Consider the following 27,938-nt stretch of genomic DNA (forward strand, 5'->3'; position numbering starts at 1 on the left):
GGAAGAGATACATTGACGACATTTTTGTCATCTGGGTAGGCTCTTGCTCTGAACTAACTGAATTTTCATCTTACCTTAATCAGGTAATCATAATATTCAATTTACTGTCACAAATCACCCAACTAAAATCAACTTTCTTGATATTCAACTGACTTATCAGAATGGCCATTATGAAACATCCATCTTTCACAAACCCACAGATACTATTTCATTATTACATTACAACAGTTATCATTCCAAAATTTTGCAGTATAGTATTCCCACAGGCCAGATGCTCCGACTTAAACGCTTTTGCTCCTCTGATACTAATTTTAAAGTTCAAGCTCACAATATGGCTTATCGGTTTAAAGAAAGAGGTTACCCTAATCATATTGTCAAACGGGCTGCGTGTGCCGATCGTGAATGGCTCTTTCTTCCTAATTCTACCGCCATAACTTCTGATCAAAGAGTTACCTGTATTTTATCTTTTGCCCCTTTATCTGCTCCATTGCAGAATATCATCAGCCACCATTGGCACTTATTAAGTTTCCACTGTGAGTTTAAAAATAAACCGAGATTTGCTTTCAAACGTGGCAGGAACTTAGGGGAACGCCTCAAAATTTGTTCTAACCATATGCCTACTGATCTTCAACTAGGACATAAACTTGCAGATATTGTCAGTTCTCTTTGAATGCTAATTTTGTGATGATCCCTAATGTTAACATTAAGTTTGACCTCTGAGGTAATACGAATTGTAACACTACTCGTATTATATTAGGATAAACAAAAAGAGCTGTTAAGTCATATAGCCAAACACCTTAGTTGTATCGGGACTAATAAAATGGATTCCCCGCTCGTTGAACATTGGGCATTAGCTCATCATTCCCTGACTGACATTAAGTTCTGTGTTTTGAAACATTTCATTTATCAGAATGGAGGGGACATATCTCAACTATTAACTTACCATGAGCAGTGTTTTATTTTTGCATGGAACACGGTTGTCCCTCACGGGCTTAACAGATAAATTGAATGGTTGGTGATTCGTTAAGTTCTCTGTTGACCCGTGTTGCATATTTGATTTGTTAGGGCTCCCTGATTGTTCTTCCATCAGTTGTGTGTATTGTGCCTTACGTTTATTGCAGCTTTTTTACATCATCATGTCTTATACTTTTTAACGGAGCTCTGCAGAGTAGAGAGTTGCGCGGGGACAGAAATCCCACCCGTCCCCACCCGTCCCCGCCAAAGTCCCACCCGTCCCCATGAGGAATCCCACCCGTCCCCGTGAGGAATCCCTCCGTCCCCACCCATTCCTGCGAGGAATCCCCTCCGTCCCCGCGAGGAATCCCCTCCGTCCCCGCCCGTCCCTATAAACTTCAGAAATAGTTATTTCATTTAATTATGCTACTGAATTAAAGGCTCTGGTAGAAACCCATTTACAAATAAGCAAATAAGCAATTAATTTGAAAATATTAATTGGGAAGAATACATACTTTGCAAACAGGTTTCTACCAGAGCCTCTAATGTTTATAAATTTTTATCAACACAACTAATATACTACTTTATCCTGAAGCAAAATAAAAAAAAATATATAATTCTTTTCCTACCTTTGTTGCCTGGTTTCTGCTTTCCTCATGTTCTCATTCAATTCCTTCCATCCACTGTCTCTCTTCCTTCTGCATCTTCCATTTGCTCTGTTACTGTGCCTCTCCCTTTCTTCCCCCTTCCAAATTGGTCTGGCACCCATCTTCTTCTCTCCGCTCCCCCCATAGTCTGGCATCTGTCTTCTTCCCTGCCAGCGTCTTCTCCCTACTCTCTCTTCCCCATTTCCTTTCAGCGTCCTTCTCCCCTCATTTTCCCCATGTCCTGTCAGCGTCCTTCTCCCTCCTCTGTCTTCCACATGTGCTTTCAGTGTCCTTCTCCCCCCTCTGCTTCCCCATGTCCTTTCAGCGTCCTTCTCCCTCTCTGTCTTCCCCATGGCCTTTCAGCGTCCTTCTCCACCCCTTTGTCTTCCCCATGTGCTTTCAGCATCCTTCTCCCCCCTCTGTCTTCCACAAGTGCTTTCAGAGTCCTTCCCCCCCCCGCCCTTCCCATGGCCTTTCAGCGTCCTTCTCCACCCCTTTGTATTCCCCATGTGCTTTCAGCGTCCTTCTCCCTCCTCTGTCTTCAAGTGCTTTCAGAGTCCTTCCACCCCCCCCCGTCTTCCCCATGGCCTTTCAGCGTCCTTCTCCCCACTCCTTCTCTACCGCCCCGGGTGCAGCACAGCCGGCCAGGTCCCCTTACTTTTGTGGCACTTCCCCGACTGACTGACAACAGCCCCGGTCCGACAAACCTCCCTGCCCTTAACCGTGAATCTAAATTACCTTATTACAGCTGCTGTAAGAAGATAATTTAGATTCGCGGCTACAGGGCAGGGAGGATTGTCGGACCGGGACTGTTGTCGGTCGGTCGGGGAAGTGCCACAAAAGTAAGGGGACCTGGCCGGCTGTGCTGCAACCGGGGCGGGGTGTGGCGGGGCGGGGCGGACCGCCCCCCCCCTTGGTAGCCACTCGAACCGCGAGGCTACTCTCCTCCTTACCTGCACTGCCTGCAGCACAGAGCCAAACGGAAGTCTTCCGTTCGGCTCTGTGCTGCAAGCAGAGAAGGTAGGGAGAAGAAGAGCCGCGCGACTGAGTACATCCAGCCCCGCAGGAACCCCGCGACCCTAGGGGGCGTCCCCACGGGATCCCCGCGACCCTAGGGGGCGTCCCCACGGGATCCCCGTGACCCTAGGGGCGTCCCCACGGGATCCCCGTGACCCAAAGGGGGAACCCGCGGGATGCCCGCGGGTCCAGCGGGATTCCCATCGTCCCCGTTCCCGTGCAGCTCTCTACTGCAGAGCTCTGTTTATTCTGTTAATCTCCCGCTGGTTGGCGGTTTGTTACGCTGCTCATGGTTAATCCAGTTTTCCTCCATTTCCTGGTAAGAGTGCCTTGATGAATTTAGTGGTTGTTGAACCTGTTTATTATATGTTTTATGTATTTTATTTGTATTTTTGTTCATATGTTTCTCTCCCATTCAGTACTGCTCTTCCTCTTGAAAAAGATACTATCGAAACATGGCTCATGTTGAGGGAGCTGTATTTGTATTGGAATTTTTGTTTGTTTCTGGAGTTGGATTTGCCTATGTGGATTTTGAACTGGTTATCTTGTGAAGCACTTTATGAAGCACTTGAACTTTATGGATTAGCTTTTCACGAACTGGGATTGGCAACACTTGGACTTCAAAGCTTTTCTATTATTGATATATTCTTTATTTAGTCACTGGTTTTAGGCATGGATGTTTGAATGACATATGTTTTTCCTGCCGACATTTGTATATCTACTAATGTTTGTAGTTTGTGATTAATGTCTTATGAATTTTACGATAATATTAATATTTAAATATAATAATATGAATTAAAGCAAATTTTGCTACTATATCATAGAAACATAGAAAATGGTGGCAGAAAAGGGCCTAGCCCATCGATTCTGCCCCTGCTAATTATCCGCCCCCCTGAATTTACTCCCTTAAAGATCCCACGTGAGCATCCCATTTTCTCTTGAAATCTGTCACATTGCTGGCCTCTATTACCTGCAGTGGGAGTCTGTTCCACTGATCCACCACTCTTTCGGTGAAGAAGTACTTTCTGGAGTCGCTATGAAACTTCCCTCCCCTGATTTTCAGCGGATGCCCTCTGGTGGTCGAGGGACCCACGAGACAGAAAATATTATCTTCCGACTCGATACGACCCGTGATGTACTTGAACGTTTCAATCATGTCTCCCCTCTCTCTTCGTTCCTCAAGTGAATACAGCCGCAACTTTTTTAGTCTTTCTTCATACGTTAGATCCTTGAGCCCCGAGACCATCCTGGTGGCCATTCGCTGAACTGACTCGATCCTCAGCATGTCCTTACGGTAGTGTGGTCTCCAGAATTGAACGCAGTACTCCAAGTGAGGCCTCACCATGGATCTGTACAACGGCATGATTACTTCAGGTCTCCTGCTGACAAAACCTCTACGGATACAACCCATCATTTGTTTTGCCCTGGAAGAAGTTTTCTCCACCTGATTGGTAGCCTTCATGTCCTCACTAATGATCACCCCTAGATCACGTTCCGCCGTGGTCGTAACCAAGGTCTCACCATTTAGTGCATAAGTTCTGCACGGTTTTCTCTTGCCCAGGTGCATTACCTTGCATTTTTTAGCATTGAAGCCCAGCTGCCAAGTCGTTGACCATTGTTCCGGCAGCAGTAGGTCTTGTGTCATATGATCAGGTATCAAGCTTTTGCCTACTATATTGCAAATTTTGGCGTCGTCGACGAACAGTGATACCTTTCCTCTAAGTCCCTGCATCATATCTCTTATGAATAAGTTAAATAGAATCAGGCCCAAGACCGAGCCCTGCGGTACTCCACTGAGGACGTCCGACACTTCTGATGGGGTACCGTTCACCACCACCCTCTGTAGCCTACCACTCAGCCAGTCTCCAACCCATGTAGTTAGAGTGTCTCCCAATCCGGATTATTTCAGCTTGTTCAATAACCTTCGGTGCGGTACGCTATCAAATGCTTTACTGAAGTCCAAATATACCACGTCCAGTGACTCTCCTGCATCCAGTTGTCTAGTAACCCAGTCAAAAAAGCTAATAAGATTGGATTGGCAGGATCTACCCTGGGTGAACCCGTGTTGGTGGAGATCACGTAGGTTTTCCTCATCTAGGATTGTGTCAAGATTCCGTTTGATCAGTGTTTCCATGATCTTACACACTATAGACGTGAGACTCACTGGTCTGTAGTTAGCTGTATCTGTCCTGCAGCCCTTTTTTTGTGGAGTGGGATTTCGTTTGCGGTTTTCCAGTCCAAGGGGACTCTTCCTGTGCGTAGGGAAAGATTGAAAAGCTCAGATAATGGTTCTGCCAGGACTTCACTTAACTCCCTGAGCACCCTGGGGTGCAGGTTGTCCGGTCCCATGGCTTTGTTCACCCTGAGTCTCGAGAGTTCATTGTAGACGCTACTGGGTGTAAATTCGAAGTCCTGAAACGGGTCATTCTGGCTATCTCCAGTCTGAAGCTGTGGACCATCTCCCGGAGCTTCACATGTGAAGACTGAGCAAAAGTATTCATTTAGTAGTTCTGCCTTGGCAGAGTCTGATTCTGCAAAGGTACCGTCTGATTGCTTCAGGCGTACAATCCCATCTTTGCTTCTTTTCCTGTCGCTAATATAGCTGAAAAAAGATTTATCCCCTTTCTTAATGTTCCGTGCTAGCTCTTCCTCCATTCGGAGTTTGGCCTCTCTGACTACTCTTTTGACCGCTCTAGATCTGTCCAAATAGTCCTCTTTCGCCTCCTGTCTTCCTAAGTGTTTGTAGGCGATAAATGCTTCCTTTTTCTTCTTAACTAGGTCTGAAATTTCGTTGCTGAACCATTGGGGTCTTTTGTTTCTCCTGCGTTTACTTATTGTTCTTATGTGGCGGGTTGTTGCTTCCTGTAGGATGGACTTCAGAGTCGACCACATATCCTCCACATTGTCAGCATTTGCTTGTTTATGTAGCTCCTGATGGACAAAAATTCCCATGCGGTTGAAGTCTGCCTCTAAAGTTGAGAACCCTCGTTGCTGTGTTTAACTTAGAGAAACCTTTCTTGAGGTTGAGCCATACCATATTATGGTCGCTGGAGGCCAGTGTATCACCCACAGAGACCTCCGAGACTCTCTATCCGTTGGTGAGCACCAGGTCCAGTATCGCCTGGCCCCTGGTGGGCTCCAATACCATTTGCTTGAGACGTGCACCCTTTATGGATGTTAAAATTCTTTTGCTGCTACATGTAGTCGCGGAGAGTGTGTATCTGTATCTGGCATGTTGAAGTCTCCTAGCATTACTGTATCTCCGTGCAGTGTGATGTTTTCTATGTCCTCTATTAATTCCATGTCTTTGTCTTCCTGTTGTCTGGGAGGTCTGTATATCACGCCAAGGTATAGGCATTTTTCATACCCTCTGGCCAGGTTCACCCAGAGGGATTCCCCGGTGTATCTAACATCTGTGATTCTAGTGGTTTTGATGCATTCATTAGTGTACAGTGCTACACCTCCTCCCGATTTACCCTCTCTGTCGCAACGAAGTAAGTTGTAGCCTAGTATAACCATATCCCACCCATGCGAGTCCGTGAACCAGGTTTCGGATATCGCTATCACGTCTAGATCGGCGTTTATTATTTCAGTCTCCATATCTATGAATTTGGATTTTCTTATATAATAATAACAACTTGTACCTGCCATGTCCGGCATCAATGATAAGACAGTTACAAGCTACACAAAATACAGTACTTAGATTAATCTTTTCCATGAACAAGTATGATCACATAACACCAACCTACCTAAAAACATACTGGCTCCCAGTGAAAGGCCAAATCTTATTCAAATTCTAATGCCTACTGTTTAAAGTACTACAGGTCTATGCAGTGTTCTCCCCAGCGCTTTTCAGCCGGGCGCTCCGCCCAGCAAATTTAGATGCCCGCCCGGCTGTCATCTGCCGAATCCTGCTGCCGCCACTGCTTTACGCGCAGCCTGAAGAGCCGCCGAAAGACTCCCGCCGTACTTTAAACAAAACAAAACCCAGCAAGCGACTCGAACCCGGCTTCCCTCCGAAACCGGAAGTTGCGTCGGGGGGGGGGGTAGGGAAGAGAAGCTGGCACGGACCATTAGAGCCCCGGAGCATGCAGGAGATAGACCAGCAACGGAGGGAAGCTTACTTGCTCTTGCTTACTTCAAGCCTTTCTCGCTGCTGGGTCCTGCCTACTTTCTGTTTCCACGAAGGCAGGATCCGACAATGAGAAAAGCCCGAAGTAAGCAAGAGCAGCAAGTTGTAAGCTTCCCTCTGTCGCTGACCTTTGGGAGATAGGTCAGCGACTTGCAACTTGCCTTTGTCTGTAGCGAATCTGCCGGGTGTGTGAGACGGGGGTGAATGGGAGGAGAAATGCTGCTGTACCCAATTAGAGGGGGAGGGGGAAGAGAAATGCTGGTGCTTTTGCTGTACCCAGTTGGGGGGGGTTAAGAGAAATGCTGATGATGCTTCTATACCCAATAGGGGGAGGGGGGAAGAGTCATGCTGCTGCTGCACCCAATTAGGGGGCGGGTGAAGAGAAATGCTGCTTCTGCTGTACCCAATTGGGGAAAGAGAAATGCTGATGATACTGCTGTACCCAATGGGGGAGGGGGAAGAGAAATGCTGCTGCACCCAGTTGGGGAGAGAGAGGGAAGGAGGGAGAAGGAAGATCAGGAAAAGGAGGAAAGAGATGCAAAGACCATGGGAGGGAGGGAAAGGAGATACTATACCATGGAGTGGAAGATAGAGATGTCGGGGCATATGGAGGGGGGGGAAGCAGGGCCGGATTAAAGGATAGGTCTAATAGGCACAGGCCTAGGGCCCAAAATGGTCAGGGGGGTCCGCCAATGCTGTGCTTTGGGGCCTTACCTTTGCTGGATTCGCTGGCAGCAGCAGCAGCCTCATCATCATCCCGGGCGCCCCCCAACCCGATCTGACCCTCCTATCTCTCCCTCCTTCCCTCATCAGTGACGTGCCAGAGGGAATCATGGCAGGAGAAAGCCCTGAAGCAGCCTGCTTAGAGTAGAGCAGTGCTGCTAGAGTCTCATGATGGGAGGGAGGGAGAGATAGGAGGGTCATGGGGGGAGAGTAGCAGTCTGCACTGGGTGCTCGGCATGGCAACATAGAAACATAGAAAGATGACGGCAGAAAAGGGCTATAACCCATCAAGTCTGCCCACTCTACTGACCCACCCCATTAAATCTGAGTACTAATGACCTATTTCCTAAACTCGACCCTCGTAAGGATCCCACTAGGGCATCCCATTTATTCTTAAAGTCAAGCACGCTAGTGGCCTTGATCACCTGCTCTGAAAGCTTGTTCCAGTGATCTACAACCCTTTCTGTGAAGAAATACTTCCTTACGTCACTATCGAATTTCCCTCCTCTGAGTTTGTGCGGATGCCCCCTTGTGACCAAGGGTCTTTTGAGAAAGAAGATGTCTTCTTCCACCTCGACACGTCCCGTGATGTATTTAAATGTCTCAATCATGTCCCCCCCTCTCCCTGCGTTCCTCCAGAGTATCAGTTAGAGAAATGGGCAGATCAATGGCAGATGAAGTTCAACGTGGAGAAATGCAAAGTAATGCATTTAGGTAGTAAGAATAAGGAATACGAGTATAGAATGTCAGGCGCAACTCTGGGTAAGAGCGAACAAGAAAAGGACCTGGGTGTACTGATAGATAGGACCCTGAAGCCGTCGGCACAATGCGCGGCAGCGGCAAAAAAAGCAAACAGAATGTTAGGCATGATAAAGAAAGGAATCACGAGTAGATCGGAGAAAGTCATAATACCGCTTTATAGAGCAATGGTCAGACCACACTTGGAATACTGTGTCCAACATTGGTCTCCCAACCTAAAGAAGGATATAAAACTGTTAGAGAGGGTGCAGAGACGAGCAACGAAGTTAATAAGAGGTATGGAGAACTTGGAATATGAGGAACGACTCAAGAAACTAGGACTGTTCTCCCTTGAGAAGAGAAGGCTGCGAGGGGACATGATCGAGACGTTCAAAATGCTGAAAGGCATCGATAAAATAGAGCAGGAAAATAAATTATTTACATTGTCCAACACGACACGGACAAGAGGACATGGTTTGAAGCTAAGGGGGGACAAGTCCAGGACAAATGTCAGGAAGTTCTGTTTTACGCAGCGAGTGGTAGACGCCTGGAATGCTCTCCCAAAGGAGGTTATCAAGGAATCCACTGTGCTGGGATTCAAAGGCAAATTAGATGCACATCTCCTTATGAGAGGCATAGAGGGATATGGGTGACTAAAACTACATCAGGTGTATACCTGACCGGGCCTCCGCGTGTGCGGATCGCCGGACTTGATGGACCATGGGTCTGATCCGGAGATGGCAGTTCTTATGTTCTTATGTTCTTATGAGTGTAGAGCTGCAATTTGTTTAGTCTTTCTTCGTACGAGAGACCCTTGAGCCCCGAGATCATCCTAGTGGCCATCCGCTGATCCGACTCAACTCTAAGCACGTCTTTACGGTAATGTGGCCTCCAGAATTACACACAGTACTCCAGATGAGGTCTCACCATGGTTCTGTTCAGTGGCATTATGACTTCAGATTTGCAGCTAACGAAGCTTCTATTGATACATCCCATAAGTTGCCTTGCTTTGGATGAGGCCTTCTCCACTTGTTTGGCGGCCTTCATGTCTGCACTGATGATTACTCCCAAGTCTCTTTCTTCTGAAGTCCTAGCTAGTGTTTCTCCATTTAAGGTGTAAGGTTTGCATGGATTTCTGCTACCGAGATGCATAACCTTACATTTCTTAGCGTTGAAGCCCAGCTGCCATGTCGAGGACCAGTTTTCCAACGTAAGCAGATCCTGCGTCATACTATCCTGCAGATTGCTTTCACTTACTATATTACATAGTTTGGCGTCATCAGTGAATAGAGTTACTTTACCCTGAAGCCCTCGGGTCAAGTCCCTTATGAATATGTTAAAAAGGAGTGGACCCAGGACCGAGCCCTGTGGCACTCCGCTGGTCACCTCCGATGTCTCAGAGAGGGTACCGTTGACCACTGCTGTTGCTGTTGCCTTCCTCTCTGCCAGGTCTTGCCTACTTCTGTTTCCATGAAGGCAGGACCCGACAGAAGAAGGCCCAAAGCTGGCAACAGCAGCGAATTGTGAATGCTGTTGCCTGAAGAAGTTCATGACGCCAGGCCTTGGGTGACAGAAGGAGGAAAGGGAGCAGAGGGGGAGAGACTTGCTGCACCCAACTGGAGGGAGAAAGAAGATGAGGGAGGGAATGAAACGAGATGCCAGGGATTGGAGGGAAGGAGGAAAGTATGCCAGACCAAGGGAAAAGGAAGGGGGAAAGGAAGGAGGAGATGTCAAAGCATGGAGGGGGAGGGAGAGATGGAAGAAAAGGAAAGGAGTGAGATGCCAGAGAATCAGGGAAGGGAAGATACCAGACTGTGGGGTGCGAAGGAAAGAAAGGAGAAGAGAGAGATGCCAGAGCATAGGGGACGGGGTGGTGACAGAGAGAGAAAAATGTAGAGGTGGCAGAGCTGAAATCAATCATGTACAAAGGAGAAAAGAAGGGGCACAGGATAGACAGTTTATTGAAGGAGCATAAAAAGAGGGAAGATGCCATATGGAACGGGGAGAGGGCAGACAGTGGATGGAAGGAGCTGATGCTGCATGGAAGACAGAGCGGACAGATGCTGGCTAGAAAGAAGAGTGAAGACAAGATGATTAAAGCAGAAATGACAAAAGGTAGAGAAAAATTTTTTTGTTGCTTTACGTAAAATCAAGTAGTATTGTATCTATTGATTAAAGTTTATAAATAGGAAATGGAAATAAGGCAGTTTTTTGGGGACTAAACCCCTTTCCTCAGGTCAGGACAGGATACCATAACAGCAGGGGTGCCCAAATGGTCGAGCGCGATCGACCAGTAGATCGCAAAGGCAATGTGAGTTGATTGTGTTGCCTTGGCAATCTTTTTCTTCCTGACTCCCTGAGCCAGGCCAGGCGCGTACAAGTGCCGGACTCACAAGACTTTACCTCCGACGTCAATTCTGACATCAGAGAGGAAGTTCTGGGCCAGCCAATCGCTGCCTGGCAGGCCTGGAACTTCCTCTCCCACGTAAGAATTGACATCAGAGGTGAAGTTTTGTGAGTCCGGCGCTTGTACATTCCTGGCCTGGCTCGTAGAAGCAGGGAGAAATCGGCATGGTGGCTTAGGGGGTAGGGAAAAAATCGGGGAAGTGGAGAAATTGGTGCGATGGCTTGGGGGGGCAGGGGGAGAGAGAAAGAAAGAGAGACAGAAAGAAAAGGGGAGGGGCAGAAAGAAAAAAATATTGGATTTATAGTCAGAAGAAGGAAGTGCAAACAGAGACTCATGAAATCACCAGACAAAAAGGTAGGAAAAATGATTTTATTTTCAGTTTAGTGATCAAAATGTCTGTTTTGAGAATTTATATCTGCTGACTATATTTTGCACTATGGCCCCCTTTTACTAAACTGCAATAGCGGTTTTTAGCGCAGGGAGCCTATGAGCATCGAGAGCAGCGCAGGGCATTCAGTGTATCTCCCTGCTCTAAAAACTGCTATTGCGATTTAGTAAAAAGGGAGGGGGTATATTTGTCTATTTTTGTATAGTTGTTCCTGAGGTGACATTGCATAGAATCGTCTGCCTTGACCTCTTTGAAAACCCGTGGAATATAAATGATAATTAACATTTTCTCTGCGTACAGTGTGCTTTGTGTTTTTTTAAAAATTTTATTGTTGGTAGATCATTTTGACTTGGTCATTTTAAAAGTAGCTCGCAAGCCCAAAAGGTGTGGGCACCCCTGCTGTAGAGCCATTTCTTGTATGACTGGATGAGCTATATTTATCTTTTTTTTTAGTTGTTTAAATTCATGCAGAAATAAATGGCTAGATTGAACCTAATGACTTCATTAACACCTTTCCCTTTTTTTAATCTCTATACCATTTGAAAGAGGGCAAATACTTCTTAAATTTAGTAAAAATATTCTGGCACAAGTGTCAAACCTTAAAAAAGGAAGTCATATTGAGCATTGGAAAATAATAATAATAATTAACTAATAAAAATAGTACACATTTAGGGCTCCTTTTATTAAGTTACGATAGTGGTTTTAGCATGCGCTTAGCGCGCGGAGGAATTGCCACGCGCGCTAGATGCTAACGCCAGCATTGAGCTGGCGTTAGTTTTCCCACGTAGCGCATGGGGTTTGCGCGCGCTAAAAATGCTAGCGCACCTTAGTAAAAGAGGGGGTTAATTTTCTCCACCACCAAATTTCCCCATCCCTCCCCACCAGGCTACTTTTTCATGCCACCCGGCTGGAAAAAATTTCTGGGGAGAACACTGGGTCTATGCCCCAATTTATCTGAACAATAGACTCGCACTAAAAGAAGCAAAAAAGGACTTGGAGATACATGAATCCCTTTTCTTACCCCTTACCAAAAAAAAGCAGCAAAACTAGATAAAGATGTTCTCAGAATCTTAGGTGCCATATTGAATTATAGAATATTCTGGAAAGAAATCAAAACAATGTTATTTAGGAAATATGTTTTACAATGCTAATCCATGTCTGTCTGATAATAAGCTTTGAAATGTAATTCCCTGGAAATGTCTAGGTACATCTTATTGTAATCCGCCTGGAACTGAAAGGTTAAGGTGGAATAGAAGTCAGTAAATATAATGTAATGTAAATGTGTTTCCTGAAGAAATCTGGTCTTCTCTCCATACCTTCTCTCCATACCTTCATTAAGTTTTACAGGGTAGACGTGGCAGCCAAACAGGCTATTCATTCTGATATTCAGTTCTGACAGCAGGGTCATCTATCCCACCCTAAGCTCATAGGACTGCTTTGATAAGTCCCACACATTCATGATTGAAGAGTCTGTCTACTAGAAAGAAAATTATCAATGTAAGAACCTAATCTTTCCATGTACATAGTCACAGAATTCCAGAAAGGTACCTAAGTATCCTCATAACTTAAATAGCTAGTAAATGCTAGAGGGATGTACACGTGGATGTGGCTTCCAGTTTTGCCAGTAACTTACATGGTACTGTAATTTATGCATATCAGTTCTACTGTTGGCCACAGTTTGCCAGGTCTATGATTGGTGTAATTGTGGGCACATTAGTGTTAAGTATGCTGATACTGGGTTACACTAGTATTCTATAACTGAATCTGGGTGCCCAAATACTGTTATAAAATAGGCTTCTATTTGTGTCCCTGGGGTGCCTATATTGAGGTGCCTTGTTGTAGAATTGCCCTCTTTATATCTTGTACATTAGAAAGATGTTCATAACCTTGAGCCATTTAGCTTTAAACAGTTAGCTTTTAATCCACAAATTTTTATGGCAATTAATGTATTAGCATTTGATTGCTTTTGTGAACCCAAATGCATATGACCTAAATCTTCATGTGTTGTACTGTCAGATTTTTTTGTTTAGTTTATTTTGCCAGATGTAGCTTTATTTACATATGTGCTTTCTTGTATAAATTGTACCATAAATGAACAAGTTGTATGAAATGCAACATATAGAGGTTGTCTGATTTCTTAATATATCTCATGTTCAGGACTATGAAGAAGCCATCATATTACTGTTAGAAGGAGCTGCCTGGGAAGAAGCCTTGAGAGTGGTAAAAGTTTCCAAATAATTTTTTGAGGAGTAAAAAGCCTTCAGATGGTGATAATGGATACCATTTTGTTTAAGGCTTCTCCTATTTTAAGCCTTTGGCTAAATTCTTAGGTTGGACTAAGCACATAAATCAGTTCTTGTATGATGATAAGCCTTATTTTCTGATCTTATTATGAGACTTCTCTTTTCTCTCTTGTTTGAGTGCTAATCTTTGTTTTGATTTTCTAAGGTGTAACAATGTATTTAATTTTTTTTCTTGTCCATATACATATCGTGTTTGATCATAAACCATATTTCTAGTGTAGTGTGTCTAGTAGTCCTGAACACTTGGGTTATACATCTGAACCCACAAGTTGCTTGCAGAATATCACTCATCTCTCAACTCTGCCTCCTGACCCCTCAGTTTTTCTTCTGCAAGCAAGTTGCTCAGATGTGTTTGTGATCTGCTCTGTGACTTTATTATTTTGGTGGTTTTCCCTGTTGTTTTGAGGCTTGGTGCCCAGAGGTTTTCTCTTGTTAGGACCTCATGCAATGGAAGTCTGCTGCTTGCAGGATCAGCCCTTGGGGACACCTATCTAGCCAGCCTGCTGTAATATTTTTGGAGCTCGAGAGCAATCCCCTGAGTAGCTACTTATATCCCTGATTTATTAGGTGTTTTAGCTCAGGCTGTTTGACTCCTTCCCAGCTTGGTCAGGATTAATAGCAGGAAGGCTGTGTGGTTCTTCCCCTGTTGCAGCAAGAGAGTTTCCAGGGGTTGACATGGTCTGACATCGGTCCAACTGGCAGCATGAAGACCAAATTAGTAGAGTGAATCTATGAGGCAGAATGGTTCTCCATTTGTACCAGTTGCACTTCTTTAAATATCTACATAATGTAAATGCATATGAGTTGAGTCTCTTTCATTTAAAAGGAAACTCTGCAATGAGAGAGAATAGGATGAAGTTAAGAGGTGATAGGCTCCGTAGTAATCTATGGAAATACTTTTTTACAGAAAGGGTGGGAGATGCATAGAACAGTCTCCCTGAAGAGGTGGTGGAGACAGAGACTGTGTCTGAATTCAAGAGGGCCTGGAATAGGCACGTAGGATCTCTCGGAGACATATTTCTATGAGTAAGGCTATTATAGCCTATGGGGAAAATGGGGGGGGGGGTCTAAAAGAATGAAATGTGATGGTTTCTGGGGCCAGAGCTAGAGTCCTAAACCCCTTTTCCTGTAGTTTTTGAGCTTCAGGGGAGCACCACCCCCCCCCCCCCCGCCCACGGGAGTTTTTTGGCATAGATTCGCTGGCAGTGGCCATCTTGAATGTTAAACAATCTTTTTTTTCTTCTTCTTCTTCTTTTTCTAAAGCCTCCATCTGCCTCAAAGCCCCTCAATTTTGCTTAGAATTGATAGGGATGGACCCCTCAGGCTTTTCTACCGCTATATCATTCCAGGTTTGTGCTGAATGGTTGGAAGGAGCACCCGTGTGCCAAGGGGGGGGAGGAGCCTTGGGCTTAGCCTCTAGTTTTCCAGGGCTGGGGATCCACAGGAGACTCAATCCCAGAGGAAAAAGCCCATGCCAGGGCCCTTCAAAGGCGATTTAGAGAAGCACAGATGTGTGAACGACACAGAGCCCAGGAGAACCTACAGGGAGTCCCTGCCAGGGTCATTGAGACCCCCTTGTGCAGTTCTTCACCCCTGATTTTGTGAGCCTATTATGGAATGCTTATTTAAACTGCCGGGGTTCCCCAGTGTTTGTAGCACCGGGGATTAGTCTTCAGATGAGGACCCAGAGCTGGAGGATGGAAGGTCCAATTCCATGCCCTTATTGTCCCAGGATGCAGTTTCCCTGGCAGAGTCTGATTCTCTGCATGAGACCAGTGGGCAAGAATCAGTGGTGGCCCTGGACCAGGGGAAAGACCCCACAGTGCAGTGGCTGTTCAAGGTAACAGCGCTCCCATGCATAATAGCTAATTTGCTGAGTGAATTGCAACAAGAATTTCCAGCAGCGTCCACATCACTGCTCAATTACGAGCGGCTTAGTGAGTCAGACCACATTCTTTCCCTCACATTATGACATCATGAAGCTGGTCACTGATCACTCTCCCAAGGGGTCCCTGTAAGTAGCCAAAACTATGGCCAAGCTTTACATGGCTCAGGACCGCAAGGTAGACATATGGTCCTCAAGAGACAATTTGAAGCATTAGCCTTAGGAATTAAAGCAACAGTTGTGGCTTCTTTTGTGGCACATGCTTGTCATACTCGGCTAGCTCAGGTCCCGGCCTCGGAGGAGGACAAGGACCCTAATGATCCTTTCTGAGGTGAATTATGCAACAGACGCTCTGTATGACATAAGTCATTAGGGGAGAGTGTGGTGCAGTGGTTAAAGCTACAGCCTCAGCATTCTGAGGTTGTGGGTTCAAACACACGCTGCTCCTTGCGACCCTAGGCAAGTAAGTTAATCCTCCCATTGCCCTAGGTACACTAGATAGATTGTAAGCCCACCGGGACAGACAGGGAAAAACATTTGAGTACCTGAATAAATTCATGTAAACCGTTCTGAGCTCCCTTGGAAGAATGGTATAGAAAGTTGAATGAATAAATAAATAAATGAGCAAAGAATCTGCCTATTCTCTCTCCACCCAATGGATGCTCTGAATCATACAATGGGCAGGAGACTTGACTTAGATAAATTTAAAAGCACTCTTAAAAGTTTTTTTTTTTTAACAACGCTTTTCAAAGCTAAATTCAGGGTTTAACATTAGAGCCCTATGTAAAACAATTACAGCTATAAACCAGCCCTTATTATAGCAAAAAACTAGCCTTTTAAGGCTGCCACCCAACCCTCCTTATCGTTTTTACCTTTGTATTACTTTCCTATCATAATTGTAGTTATACCCTTCTTTCCTATAACTCCAGTAAGTGAGTTTGTCTTAGTATGGTCAATGACTGGTTGAAAGATTTTGATTTTGATTTTGTTTTGTTCACGGAAACATGGTTGACATCAGATAGTGATATTATTATTCGAGATTGCCTTCCACCAGGTTTTAAAATTATGTCTTTGGCTCGAGTTTGGGGAAGAGGTGGAGGACTAGCCATTATTTTAAGAGTCATTTAAATTCAAAATCCACTTCAGATTTAGAAACTTTATCTTGTAAATTAACTTCAAATAATTTAACTGATGCTTTTATAATCACTCTGTTCTATATTTCTCCTAGGAAATGGAGTCTTGTAAAGGACAACTTTTATGAGTTCTTACTCTCAAATTCAATTGCAGGCTCTTATAACTTATTAATTGGTGATATTAATATTCATCTCGAACAGATAGATCAAAACGATAGTAAAGAATTTTGGTCATTTATTTCATCATTAGGTTTTTTTTTAAAGCATCCCCAGTCAAGACTCACCAAAAAGGTCACCAGCTAGACTTGATCACTTTCTCTTCTAAAATATCAGTCAATCCCAAGATTTGCTGGAAGCAAGCTAAATGGTCTGACTCGTGGTCAGACCACCGATGTGATTTTGAATTTGACTGGCAAATAAACGCCCAATCAAAAGTTAAAAGAATTAAAGAAATAGATAAGGTAGACGGGGACAGATTCTTCAGACTGTGGGGAACAACAAGTACAAGGGGGCACTCGGAGAAACTGAAAGGGGATAGGTTTAGAACCAATGCCAGGAAGTTCTTCTTCACCCAAAGAGTGGTGGACACATGGAACGCACTCCCGGAGGTTGTGGTAGGGCAGAAGACACTACAGGGATTCAAAGAAGGTTTGGATAAATTCCTGAAGGAAAAGGGGATTGAGAGATACGAATAGAAGTAAGGATAGGTTTTTTTTTAGGGCAGGGAACACTTGACAGGTCATGGACCTGATGGGCCACCGCGAGTGCGGACCGCTGGGCGCGATGGACCTCTGGTCTGATCCCGGTGGAGGCAACTTCTTATGTTCTTAAGAAATTTCAAGTTAGCAGAGGCCTGATCAACCCGGTTAAATTTTGTTCTCGCTTCGATACTCTTCCAAATCAAGATAGCGATATTGACGATGTGAATTCCTGGCCTGATATTAGTACCCATATTTTAAATGAAATGGCCCCTATTAAATTGGGAAGAAAGAGACACAAATATCTGGATGGGTGGTATGATTCAGACTTGATATTGGTATAAAGGAACTCAGAAAATTGGAAAGACAGTGGTCAAAATTGGGAACTATGGAACATAGATTAACCTGGAAGACAAAATTAAAAGAATATAAAAATTTGATTAAAGAGAAACGTGCCATTTTCTATGCTTAAAAAATCGGCAACTCTTCAACTAATAGTAGTGCTCTGTTTAATCTGGTTAACGACCTCCATGATGTAGAGGCATTTACTGATTCCACTGAAGAACTTTCCTTTTCTGCTGTTTTAGCTGACTTTTTCAATATGAAAATAAAAAATTTGAGAACTTCTTTAATATTTCCCGTTAACAATCATTCGTATTTTCCAGACCTTCAGTGTTTAGTGGACTCTAGAGTTGACATGTATTAGAACAATTTTACAGCTTTCAACTGGCAAATCTTCTGTAAGTTCTATACTAAGTATGTCAACTCATACTGTAGGCTTGACAGCTGTCCTCCGAATGTCATGAAAGTTGCTCCTGTTACTTTTAAGGCCAAATTGTTTAATTAGGCTAACTTTTTATTATCTAACGGGACTTTCCCAGAGGAATTGGGTTAGATTTTGATCACACCGATTATTAAAAATCCAACTACAGACCTATTGCCAGTATCCCTTTGTTTACTAAATCGTTGGAGGTTCTGGTTAACTCAGAACTAACTGCTTACTTGGATAAGTTTAATATATTACAAGATAGCAAGTATGGGTTTCGGCCAGGTTTTAGTACTGAAACTGTAATGGCCTCTCTGTTGGATAATCTTCATTTAAGAACATAAGAATTGCCGCTGTTGGGTCAGATTAGTGGTCCATCATGCCCAGCTCACGCGGCATCCCTTGGTCAAAGACCAGCGCCCTAACTGAGACTAGCCCTACCTGCGTACATTCTGGTTCAGCAGGAACTTGTCTAACTTTGTCTTGAATTGCTGGAGGGTGTTTTCCCCTGCGACAGACTCCAGAAGAGTGTTCCAGTTTTCTACCACTCTCTGAGTGAAGAAGAACTTTCTTACATTCATACGGAATCTATCCCCTTTCAATTTTAAAGAGTAACCTCTCGTTCTCCCTACCTTGGAGAGGGTAAACAACCTGTTCTTATCTACTAAGTCTAGTCCCTTCAGTACCTTGAATGTTTCAATCATGTCCCCTCTCAATCTCCTCTTTCGAGGGAGAAAAGGCCCAGTTTCTCTAATCTTTCACTATACGGCAACTCCTCCAGCCCCATCTTAGTCGCCCTTCTCTGGACCCTTTCAAGTAGCATCATGTCTTTCTTCATGTACGGCGACCAGTGCTGGATGCAGTACTCCAGGTGAGGGCGCACCATAGCCTGGTACAGTGGCATGATGACCTTCTCCGATCTGTTCGTGATCCCCTTCTTTATCATTCCTAGCATTCTGTTCACCCTTTTTGTCGCCGCCGCACATTGCGTGGACAGCTTCATCAACTTGCCGATCATAACTGCCAAGTCTCTTTCCTGGGAGGTCTCTCCATGTACTGCCCCAGACATCCTGTATTCGTGCATGAGATTTTTGTTTCCTACATGCACCACTTTACACTTATCCACGTTGAACCTCATCTGCCATGTTGATGCCCATTCCTCAAGCCTGATTATGTCACGTTGCAGATCTTCGCAATCCCCGTGTCTTCACTACTCTGAATAACTTTGTATCGTCTGCAAATTTAATCACCTCACTCGTTGTACCAATGTCTAGATCATTTATAAAGATGTTGAAGAGCACGGGTCCAAGTACTGAGCCCTGCGGCACCCCACTGGTGACGCTCTTCCAGTCCGAGTATTGTCCATTTATCCCCACTCTCGTTTCCTATAATAATAACTTTATTCTTCTATACCGCCACAATCTTGCGACTTCTAGGCGGTTTACAGTCAAGAGAGCTGGACATTCAACGAGTTACAATATGGAGATAGTCATTCTGTGCTATGATCCAGCTACTTTTTAATCCACTTTTTAATTTCGCCCTCGACTCCATGGCTTACAATATTCCAAAGTAGTTGATCATACGGAACCTTGTCAAACGCCTTCTGAAAGTCCAGATATACAATGTTGGCTGGGTCTCCCTTGTCTATCTGTATTGTTTACTCCCTCAAAGAAGTGCAGCAAGTTCGTCAAACATGATCTGCCTTTGCTAAGACCATGCTGACTGCTCCTCATCAGCCCGTGTCCATCAAGGTGATCAATGACGCGGTCCTTTATCAGCGGCTCTATCATATTTCCCGGTACTGAGGTCAGACTCAACGGTCTGTAGTTTCCCGGATCTCCCCTCGAACCTTTCTTGAAGATCGGCATAACATTCGCCACCTTCCAGTCTTCCGGAATCTTTCCTGATTTGATCGACAGATTGGCTATTAGTTGAAGCAGTTCAGCTATAGTCCCTTTCATTTCCTTGATGACCCTCAGATGGATGCCATCCGGTCCCAGGGATTTATCGCTCTTAAGCCTATCAATCTACATAGTACATAGTAACATACATAGTAGATGACGGCAGATAAAGACCCGAATGGTCCATCCAGTCTGCCCAACCTGATTCAATTTAAATATTTTAATTTTTTCTTCTTAGCTTTACCCAGTACTGTGCTTGGGTTCTAACTGCCGAAATCTCTGTTAAGACTTACTCCAGCCCATCTACACCCTCCCGAAGCCCTCCCCAGCCCATCCTCCACCAAACGGCCATATACAGACACAGAACGTGCAAGTCTGCCCAGTACTGGCCTTAGTTCAATATTTAATCTTATTTTCTGATTCTAGATCCTGTGTGTTTATTCCACGCTTCTTTGAACTCAGTCACAGTTTTACTCTCCACCACCTCTCTCAGGAGCGCATTCCAAGCATCCACCACCCTCTCCGTAAAGTAGAATTTCCTAAAATTGCCTTTGATTCTACCACCCCTCAACCTCAAATTATGTCCTCTGGTTTTACCATTTTCCTTTCTCTGAAAAAGATTTTGTTCTACGTTAATACCCTTCAAGTATTTGAACGTCTGAATCATATCTCCCCTGTCTCTCCTTTCCTCTAGGGTATACATATTCAGGGCTCTTCTGGCGCAAGCCTCCTATCATTTTCGTCGCCCTCCTCTGGACCGTCTCAAGTCTTCTTACGTCCTTCGCCAGATACGGTCTCCAAAATTGAACACAATACTCCAAGTGGGGCCTTACCAATGACCTGTACAGGGGCATCAACACCTTCTTCCTTCTACTGACTACACCTCTCTTTATACAGCCCAGCATCCTTCTGGCAGCAGCCACTGCCTTGTCACACTGTTTTTTCACCTTTAGATCTTCGGACACTATCACCCCAAGGTCCCTCTCCCCGTCCGTGCATATCAGCTTCTCTCCTCCCAGCATATACGGTTCCTTCCTATTATTAATCCCCAAATGCATTACTCTGCCTTTCTTTGCATTGAATTTTAGTTGCCAGGCATTCCTCTAACTTTTGCAGATCCTTTTTCATATTTTCCACTCCCTAAATATTTTCCATTGCCTACACACCTCCTCTAGACTGACCGTCAATCTTGTCAGCTTTTTGTTTTCATTTCCAGCATATAGCCTGATGGATTCCGGTATGCTGTGTATATCTTCTTCGGTAAATAGATGCAAAAAATGTGTTCAGTTTGTCAACATGGCTTCAGGAAAGGGAAGTCATGTTTGACAAATTTACTTCAATTTTTTGACAAGGTGAATAAACAAACGATACTGGAGATCCAGTGGACATAATTTATTTGGATTTCCAGAAAGCGTTTGACAAGGTCCCGCACGCAAGGCTTATGAGTAAATTACTAAGTCATGGAATAGGAGGAGAAGTGCACAGATGGATCGGCAAATGGCTAGAGAACAGAAAACAGAGGGTGATAATAAATGGGAAATTCTCGGATTGGGAGAAGGTGACTAGCGGCGTGCCCCAGGGCTCGGTTCTTGGACCCATCTTGTTCAATATTTTTATAAATGACCTTGAAGAGGAAACGACATGTAAATCAAGTTTGCAGATGACACAAAATTATGTCGGGGGGTTGGCTCTCCAAGGGACTGCGAGGATCTTCAGAAGGATCTGAACCAGCTGGAAAAATGGGCGATAAAGTGGCAAATGAATTTCAATATAGACAAATGCAAGGTGATGCATCTGGGAAAGAAAAACAAAGAACATGAATATAGAATATTGGGTGTGACATTAGCCAAATGCGAACAAGAAAGGGACTTGGGGGTCCTGATAGACAGAACCCTAAAACCATCGGTTCAATGCGCGGCGGCAGCAAAGAAAGCAAACAGGATGTTGGGCATGATTAAAAAGGGGATCACGAGTAGGTCGGAGGACGTCATAATGCCACTTTACAGAGCGATGGTCAGACCACACTTAGAATACTGTGTCCAACACTGGTCTCCATATGGAGACCAGTGTTGGACACAGTATTCTAAGTGTCCAACACTTCAAGTTTAGTTTAGTGGCTTGCCTCTGCACCCTCTCCAGCAGAGTTATATCAAGAAGGATATAACTCTGCTGGAGAGGGTGCAGAGGCGAGCCACTAAACTAGTCAAAGGTATGGAGAATTTGAGCTACCAAGAACGCCTCAGAAAACTTGGACTGTTCACCCTCGAAAAGAGAAGATTGAGAGGGGATTTGATAGAGACTTTTAAAATATTAAAAGGATTTGACATAATAGACCAGGAAGAAGCATTACTGACATTTTCAGATGTGACACGGACAAGAGGTCATAGCCTGAAACTGTGTGGCAGCAGGTTCAGGACAAATGTCAGGAAGTTCTGTTTCACACAGCGAGTGGTGAGTGCTTGGAATGCTCTCCCAGAGGAGCTTGTGGCAGAGACTAGTGTTCAGGGTTTCAAGCGCAAGTTGGATGCACACCTTCTTGCAGATCATATCGAGGGATATGGGAAATCCGGGTCTCCAACAGGGAGCACCTAACTGGGCCTCCGTGTATGCGGATCGCTGGACTAGATGGACCTAGGTCTGATCCGGTGAAGGCGTTTCTTATGTTCTTATGTTTGCTTTGTCCTCATTTAGCGCTCCCTTTGTTGTTCAATCATGGTACAAGTGCTTTGATTTTGCAGTTAGATTTGAGCAGTACTTTTGATCTGGTGGATCATACTGTTCTTATTGACTGCTTGGAATCCATTGGTATCTCGGAAAAGGTCTTAAACTGGTTTCGAGGTTATTTGGGTAACAGATCATACCAGGTGTTTAAGGACGAAACTTTTTCTTATTGTTGGGAAAACCAATGTGGGGTTCCACAAGGTTCGCCTTTATCCCCCACTTTGTTTAATATCTATTTAGCTTCACTGGGAAATCTTTTGTATAATTGAAATCTTAAATTTTACATTTATGCGGATGACATTACAATAATTATACCGTTAACTTGTCTAACAGTCGAGATCACAAATTTCTTAGCGACCATCATGAATCAGATTGAATGTTGAATGATTGCTTTTAAATTGAAACTAAATCCAGAAAAAACTAAATTATTTCTTGCAACCCCCAATGATAAGATTAAAGAAACATCGATACACTTGAATGGTCTCGACTATACTATAGAACAGTCTATAAAAATATTGGGAGTGACTTTAGATAAACATCTCACTTTAGAACATCATACTGATCTATTATTGAAGAAATGCTTTGCTGTGCTCTGGAAACTTCGCACTATTAAAAAATACTTTGATGAAGGTTCATTCCATTTGTTAGTGCAGTCATCCGTTTTAAGTATTCTTGATTATTGTAATGTTATCTATTTGGGTGCTTTCAAGAAAATTTTAAGAAAATTGAGAGTGGTTCAAAATACCACAGTTTGATTGATCTTTGGATTGAAAAAATGGGAGCATATTACACCATATTATTTGAAACTTCACTGGCTGCCGATTGAGGCCAGAGTTATGTTTAAGTTTGCTTGTATCTGTTACAAATCAATTTTTGGCTTGTCACCTAGATACCTTGTTTCCCATTTTTCTCTGAACCACCCAAATAAGGTCACACGCAGAGTTCGTTTATTTACATTTCCTTCTGTTAAATTATGTTGTTACAAAAGTTTTCTGGAGAGAACTCTCTCTTTTCAAGCTGCTAAATTTAATGGTTGGTTTGGTTTGTTAGAATCTTTTTATCTTGATTTTAGAAAATTATTGAAGACCCAACTATTTGAAAAATTTGTATCCTAACTGGTTTTCTCTCTCTAAAATTCCATGCTTCTTTTATATAATGTATCACCTTTTAAATTGCATTTTTACTGTACGATCGGTTCTTATTTGCTGTGAACCGTTCAGAATCATTCTTTTAAATCATATTCTCCACTGTAGGATCAGTTTCTGTTTATTGTACATTGCTTAGAATTGTATTTTCCTTTTAAATTGTATTCTTCACTGTATGACTAGTTATTATTTTTTGTAAACCGCCTAGAACCAAAATACTTTGGGCTTATGGCAGGCTGCTGAGCGGACTTCCCTAGTAAGGAAGGGATACTCGGAGGTGGTAGTTTCTGCTCTGATTAGAACCAAGAAGCCCTCGACGGTAGAGGCCTTTGCCAAGGCCTGATCTTGGTAGTCCTAAAACTTTTGCAAGAGGAACTTAAGAGCTTGTCAGTCAGATCCTGAAATTGCATTTAGCAGGCTTTTTCATGTTTCTGAGCTCAGGGGGAAAGAGTCTCTGGCCTCTCACCCAGATGTGGCAAGATTCTTTAAAGGGGCTCTCAGGTTGCGCCCTCCAGTGCATCTACCATCACCCATCCTGGAATCTTAATACGGTTTTGCAAAGTCTCAGTAGGGTTCCATATGAGCCCGTACAGGAGGCTTCCCTCTTAGATCTGATGGTCAAGACAGTGTTCTTGGTAGCGATTACATTGGCGAGATGAGTTTGAGTTACAAGCTCTCTCTTGCATGGAACCATTAAATAAGATTATGGAAGCAGAGCTTTCCTTGCACATGGTTCTGTACTTTCTAATGAAAGTAGTATCCCATATCAATCACAAAGTCTGTTTGCCCACCTTTCAGCCTAAAGGGGCAAAGGAAAAGGACAAAATTTTGCATTTGCTAGATGTCAGGAGAGTGCTTCTTCGCTACCTCGAAGTTTCTAATGAGTTTCAAGTCTCTGATCACCTTTTTGTTCTAACCAGCCATGTCCAAGACCTCAATTTCCAGAAGAATTAAAATAACAGTTTCCTCCCTGTATGTGAGCTGTAGTAAGCAATTGTCGATCGCGTTGAAGGCATACTCCACCAGAGGAGTGGTTACCTCATGGACAAAGGCTCAAGCGGTTTTCCCCGGTAAGATTTATAAAGCAGCGAAATGGTCTACTCTTCATACCTTTATCAGGTTCTATAGAGTAGACGTGGCAGCCAGGAAGGACACCCCTTTTTGGTCCTCAGCATTAAAGGCAGGCTCAGTAGTCTCGCCCTAGACTCAGGGGATTACTAGTATGTCCCTTGCATTTAGGACTTCTAGACACATTGCACTAGAAAGAAGGATTAGGTTCTTACCTCGATAATGTTCTTTCTTGTAGATGTGTGTAGTAGTCCTGAAGCCCCGCACTGTGGGTGGGCTATGTCTGGTTTTGGCCGAGAATGACATGGTGACAGAATTCATCATCATCCCGCAGATAACTGCGGGAAACACTCTCGTGTCATTCTTTAGTGTCTATCTCAACCTCAGTCCTTCTACACCTGCATTCTTTAATGCAAGGCTTTTGAGGGTCAGTGGTTGTGCCCATTCATACTCTGATTCTTCCCTCTCTCCTTAAAGAATGACATGGGGATGGTTTCCTGTGGTTATCTATATTTGTGAAGAATTTCTCTGCCTCAGCTAAGCTGAAAGAAAAGAAAAAAAAAGAATATCAAGTCTGAGTTTCTGCTTCTTAGCAGGACATGCGAATAGCTGTGAGCTCCATGAATGTTGGTGTCAGTTACTCAGAGTTGTAAACTTTTGATAATGTTATACTTGTTTTAGAGCAGAACAGAAGTATAACGTTGGGGAGTCCTCCCGTTGCCCTCTTTCCAGTGATGTCTTCTGTTACAATGGTTCTTGATTGCTTTTGTACAAACTGAGGGGACAGGAGCAAGCCTCCTGGGAAGGAGGCGGATTTGAGAGATGAGTGATATCATTATGCAAACAAGTTGAAGGTTCAGATGCAAAACCCTAGCATTCAGGACTACTTGGCACATTTACAAAAAAGAAAATTGAGGCAAGAAACTAATCTTTCTTTAGAAACTTTTATAAAGATAGTATAAAATAAACTAAAATTATGTTACATTTTCTTGATAGATCTACAAATACAATAGGCTGGACATTTTGGAAACAAACCTAGGACCTTCCATTCTAGAAGGTGAGTATTGCACGATTATATTGTTAGGCAGTTGAAAACAGTTGCCAGCCTCCAGCCATCTTTCATTCTTGTTCATTGACTTTAGAGTTTCAGCAAGTTAGATACATTGAGGAGATAGAAGTACCAACTTTTTCCTAACAAGGCCAGAAGGTCTTAGATTTGGGCATTTCCCCTACTAATGTGGAAACTTCTTAAGAACATAAGACTAGATAGATAGATTGTGAGCCCACCGGGACAGATAGAGAAAATGTTTGAGTACCTGATTGTGAAAACCGCTTAGATAATCTTAATAGGCGGTATATAAAAACCTAATAATAAACTTGAAGAATAGCCATATTGGGTCAGACCAGTGGTCCTTCTAGCCCAGTATCCCATTTCCAAAGTGGCCAGTCCAGGTCACAAATACCTGGCAAAATCCCAAATAGTAGCATCATTCCAAACTACAAATCCCAATGCAAGCAGTGGTTTCCCCTATGTCTGTCTCAATAGGAGACTATGGATTATTCTTCAAGAAACTTGTCCAGATCTTTTTTAAAACCAGTTACGTTAATTGCTCTTACCACGTACTCTGGAAATGTGTTCCAGAGCGTAACTATTCTCTGAGTGAAAAAATATTTCCTTCTTTTGGTTTTGAAAGTATTTCCCTGTAACTTCAAGTGTTCCCCTACTCTTTGTAATTTTTAATGGAGTAAAAAATTGATCCCATTCTACATCACTCAGGATATTGTAGACTTCAATCATATCTCCCCTCAGCCATCTCTTTTATAGGCTGAAGAGCCTTACTCTCTGTAGCTTCTTCTTATACAAGAGGAGTCCCTCTTCTTTATCATCTTGATCACTCTTCTTTGAACTTTTTCTAATTCTGCTACATCTTTTTTGAGATACGGCGACCAGTACTCAAGATGAGGTCATACCATGGAGCAATACAGAAGCATTAAGGGAATGTTTGGCACAGTGGTTGGAACTACAGCCTCGTACCCTGAGATTGTGGGTTCAGATCTCATGCTGCTCCTTGTGACCCTGGGCAAGTCACTTAATCCCCCATAGTCACTTAATCCCCCATTGCCCCAGGTACATTAGATAGTGTGAGCCCACCAGGACAGATAAGGAAAAATACTTGTACCTGAATGTAAACCACTTAGGCTATAAGTGGTTTATAAATACTAAAATAAATAAATTATAACATTCTTGTTTACCATACCTTTTCTAATAATTCTTAGCATCTATTTGCGTTTTTGGCCACCACCACACATTGGATGGAAGGTTTCAGCATATTGTCTACAATGACAGCCAGATGTTTTTCTTGGCACTAACCCTCAAGGTGGACCATAGCTTCTGGTAACTATGATTTGGGTTATTTAAAGCATACTGTGAGCATCTGCTTTGGAGAGGTGGTGTCAGAATCGTACTAGCATGGGATGGTGTGCTGTAAGCATTTGCTTTGAGAGAAGGTATTGAGATCAGACTAGGACTGGATGGTGCAGAAGACTTCCCCGGGAAGTCTTCCCCTGAGCAGACCGGAAGGAATTTTCTGTGGACCGGCGGTTGAAAAACACTGGGCTAAACAATCCAAAAGTAACTTTTGGATTGTTTAGCCCAGTGTTTTTCAACCGCCGGTCCACAGAAAATTCCTTCCGGTCTGCTCAGGGCCGGTGAGATTGATGTGCTGAAACTTCGTGCAGGGCCATCAAGATCATGGGGAGCCTCAGACAGTGGCTTTCTCCCTTCCCAGCAGCTCTCTGTACTTGCCAGCACAATGATTCATTACAGCAGCCTTGAGGCTTTTGCTTAGTCATGGGCCGCCTCTGATGATGCAATTTCTTCTTTCCTCAGAGGTGGCACTACCCATCAAAGGACCCAAGGCTACCGAAGTGAATCACTGCTGCAGGCAAGTACTGAGAGCTGCTGGGAGGGGAGCAGAAGGAAGAGGAGGAAGCCACTGTTGGAGGCTAGGAAGCTGCTGGATAAAGGGAAAGCTGCTATTAGACCTAGACGGAGGAAGGAGAGATGCTGCTTAGAGGGGAGGAGGGAAAGGGAAGGGAAGAGAGTTATTGTTGGATAGGGGAGGAGGGAGGGGAGAAGGAAGAAAAGAAGGAAACAGCTGGCAGGAAGATTAGAGGAGGGAAAGGGGCCAGGGTGGAATGGAGAGATCAGATGAGAGAAAGGGGGAGAGATAGAGGAATGAGGAAGTAGAGAGAGATTGATGCTGGAAAGGGGGCAGCAGAGAAATGAGAGAGGGACAAAGATGATCTGGT

General features: G+C 43.9%; 1 protein-coding gene across 3 annotated transcripts in view; it reads left to right on the forward strand.

Annotated features, from left to right (window-relative positions):
- Nucleotides 1–27,938, forward strand: part of ELP1 (elongator complex protein 1) — an 882,162-nt gene that overhangs the window by 582,259 nt on the left and 271,965 nt on the right. For all 3 annotated transcript variants that reach the window (XM_033918172.1, XM_033918151.1, XM_033918160.1), the window contains exons 29-30: nt 13,164–13,226; nt 25,623–25,683. In XM_033918172.1, coding sequence (XP_033774063.1) covers nt 13,164–13,226; nt 25,623–25,683 — 124 coding nt within the window. The remainder of the gene's footprint in view (nt 1–13,163; nt 13,227–25,622; nt 25,684–27,938) is intronic.

Source organism: Geotrypetes seraphini, chromosome 1 (assembly GCF_902459505.1).
Source record: "Geotrypetes seraphini chromosome 1, aGeoSer1.1, whole genome shotgun sequence".
Classification (NCBI taxonomy): Eukaryota; Metazoa; Chordata; class Amphibia; order Gymnophiona; family Dermophiidae; genus Geotrypetes; species Geotrypetes seraphini.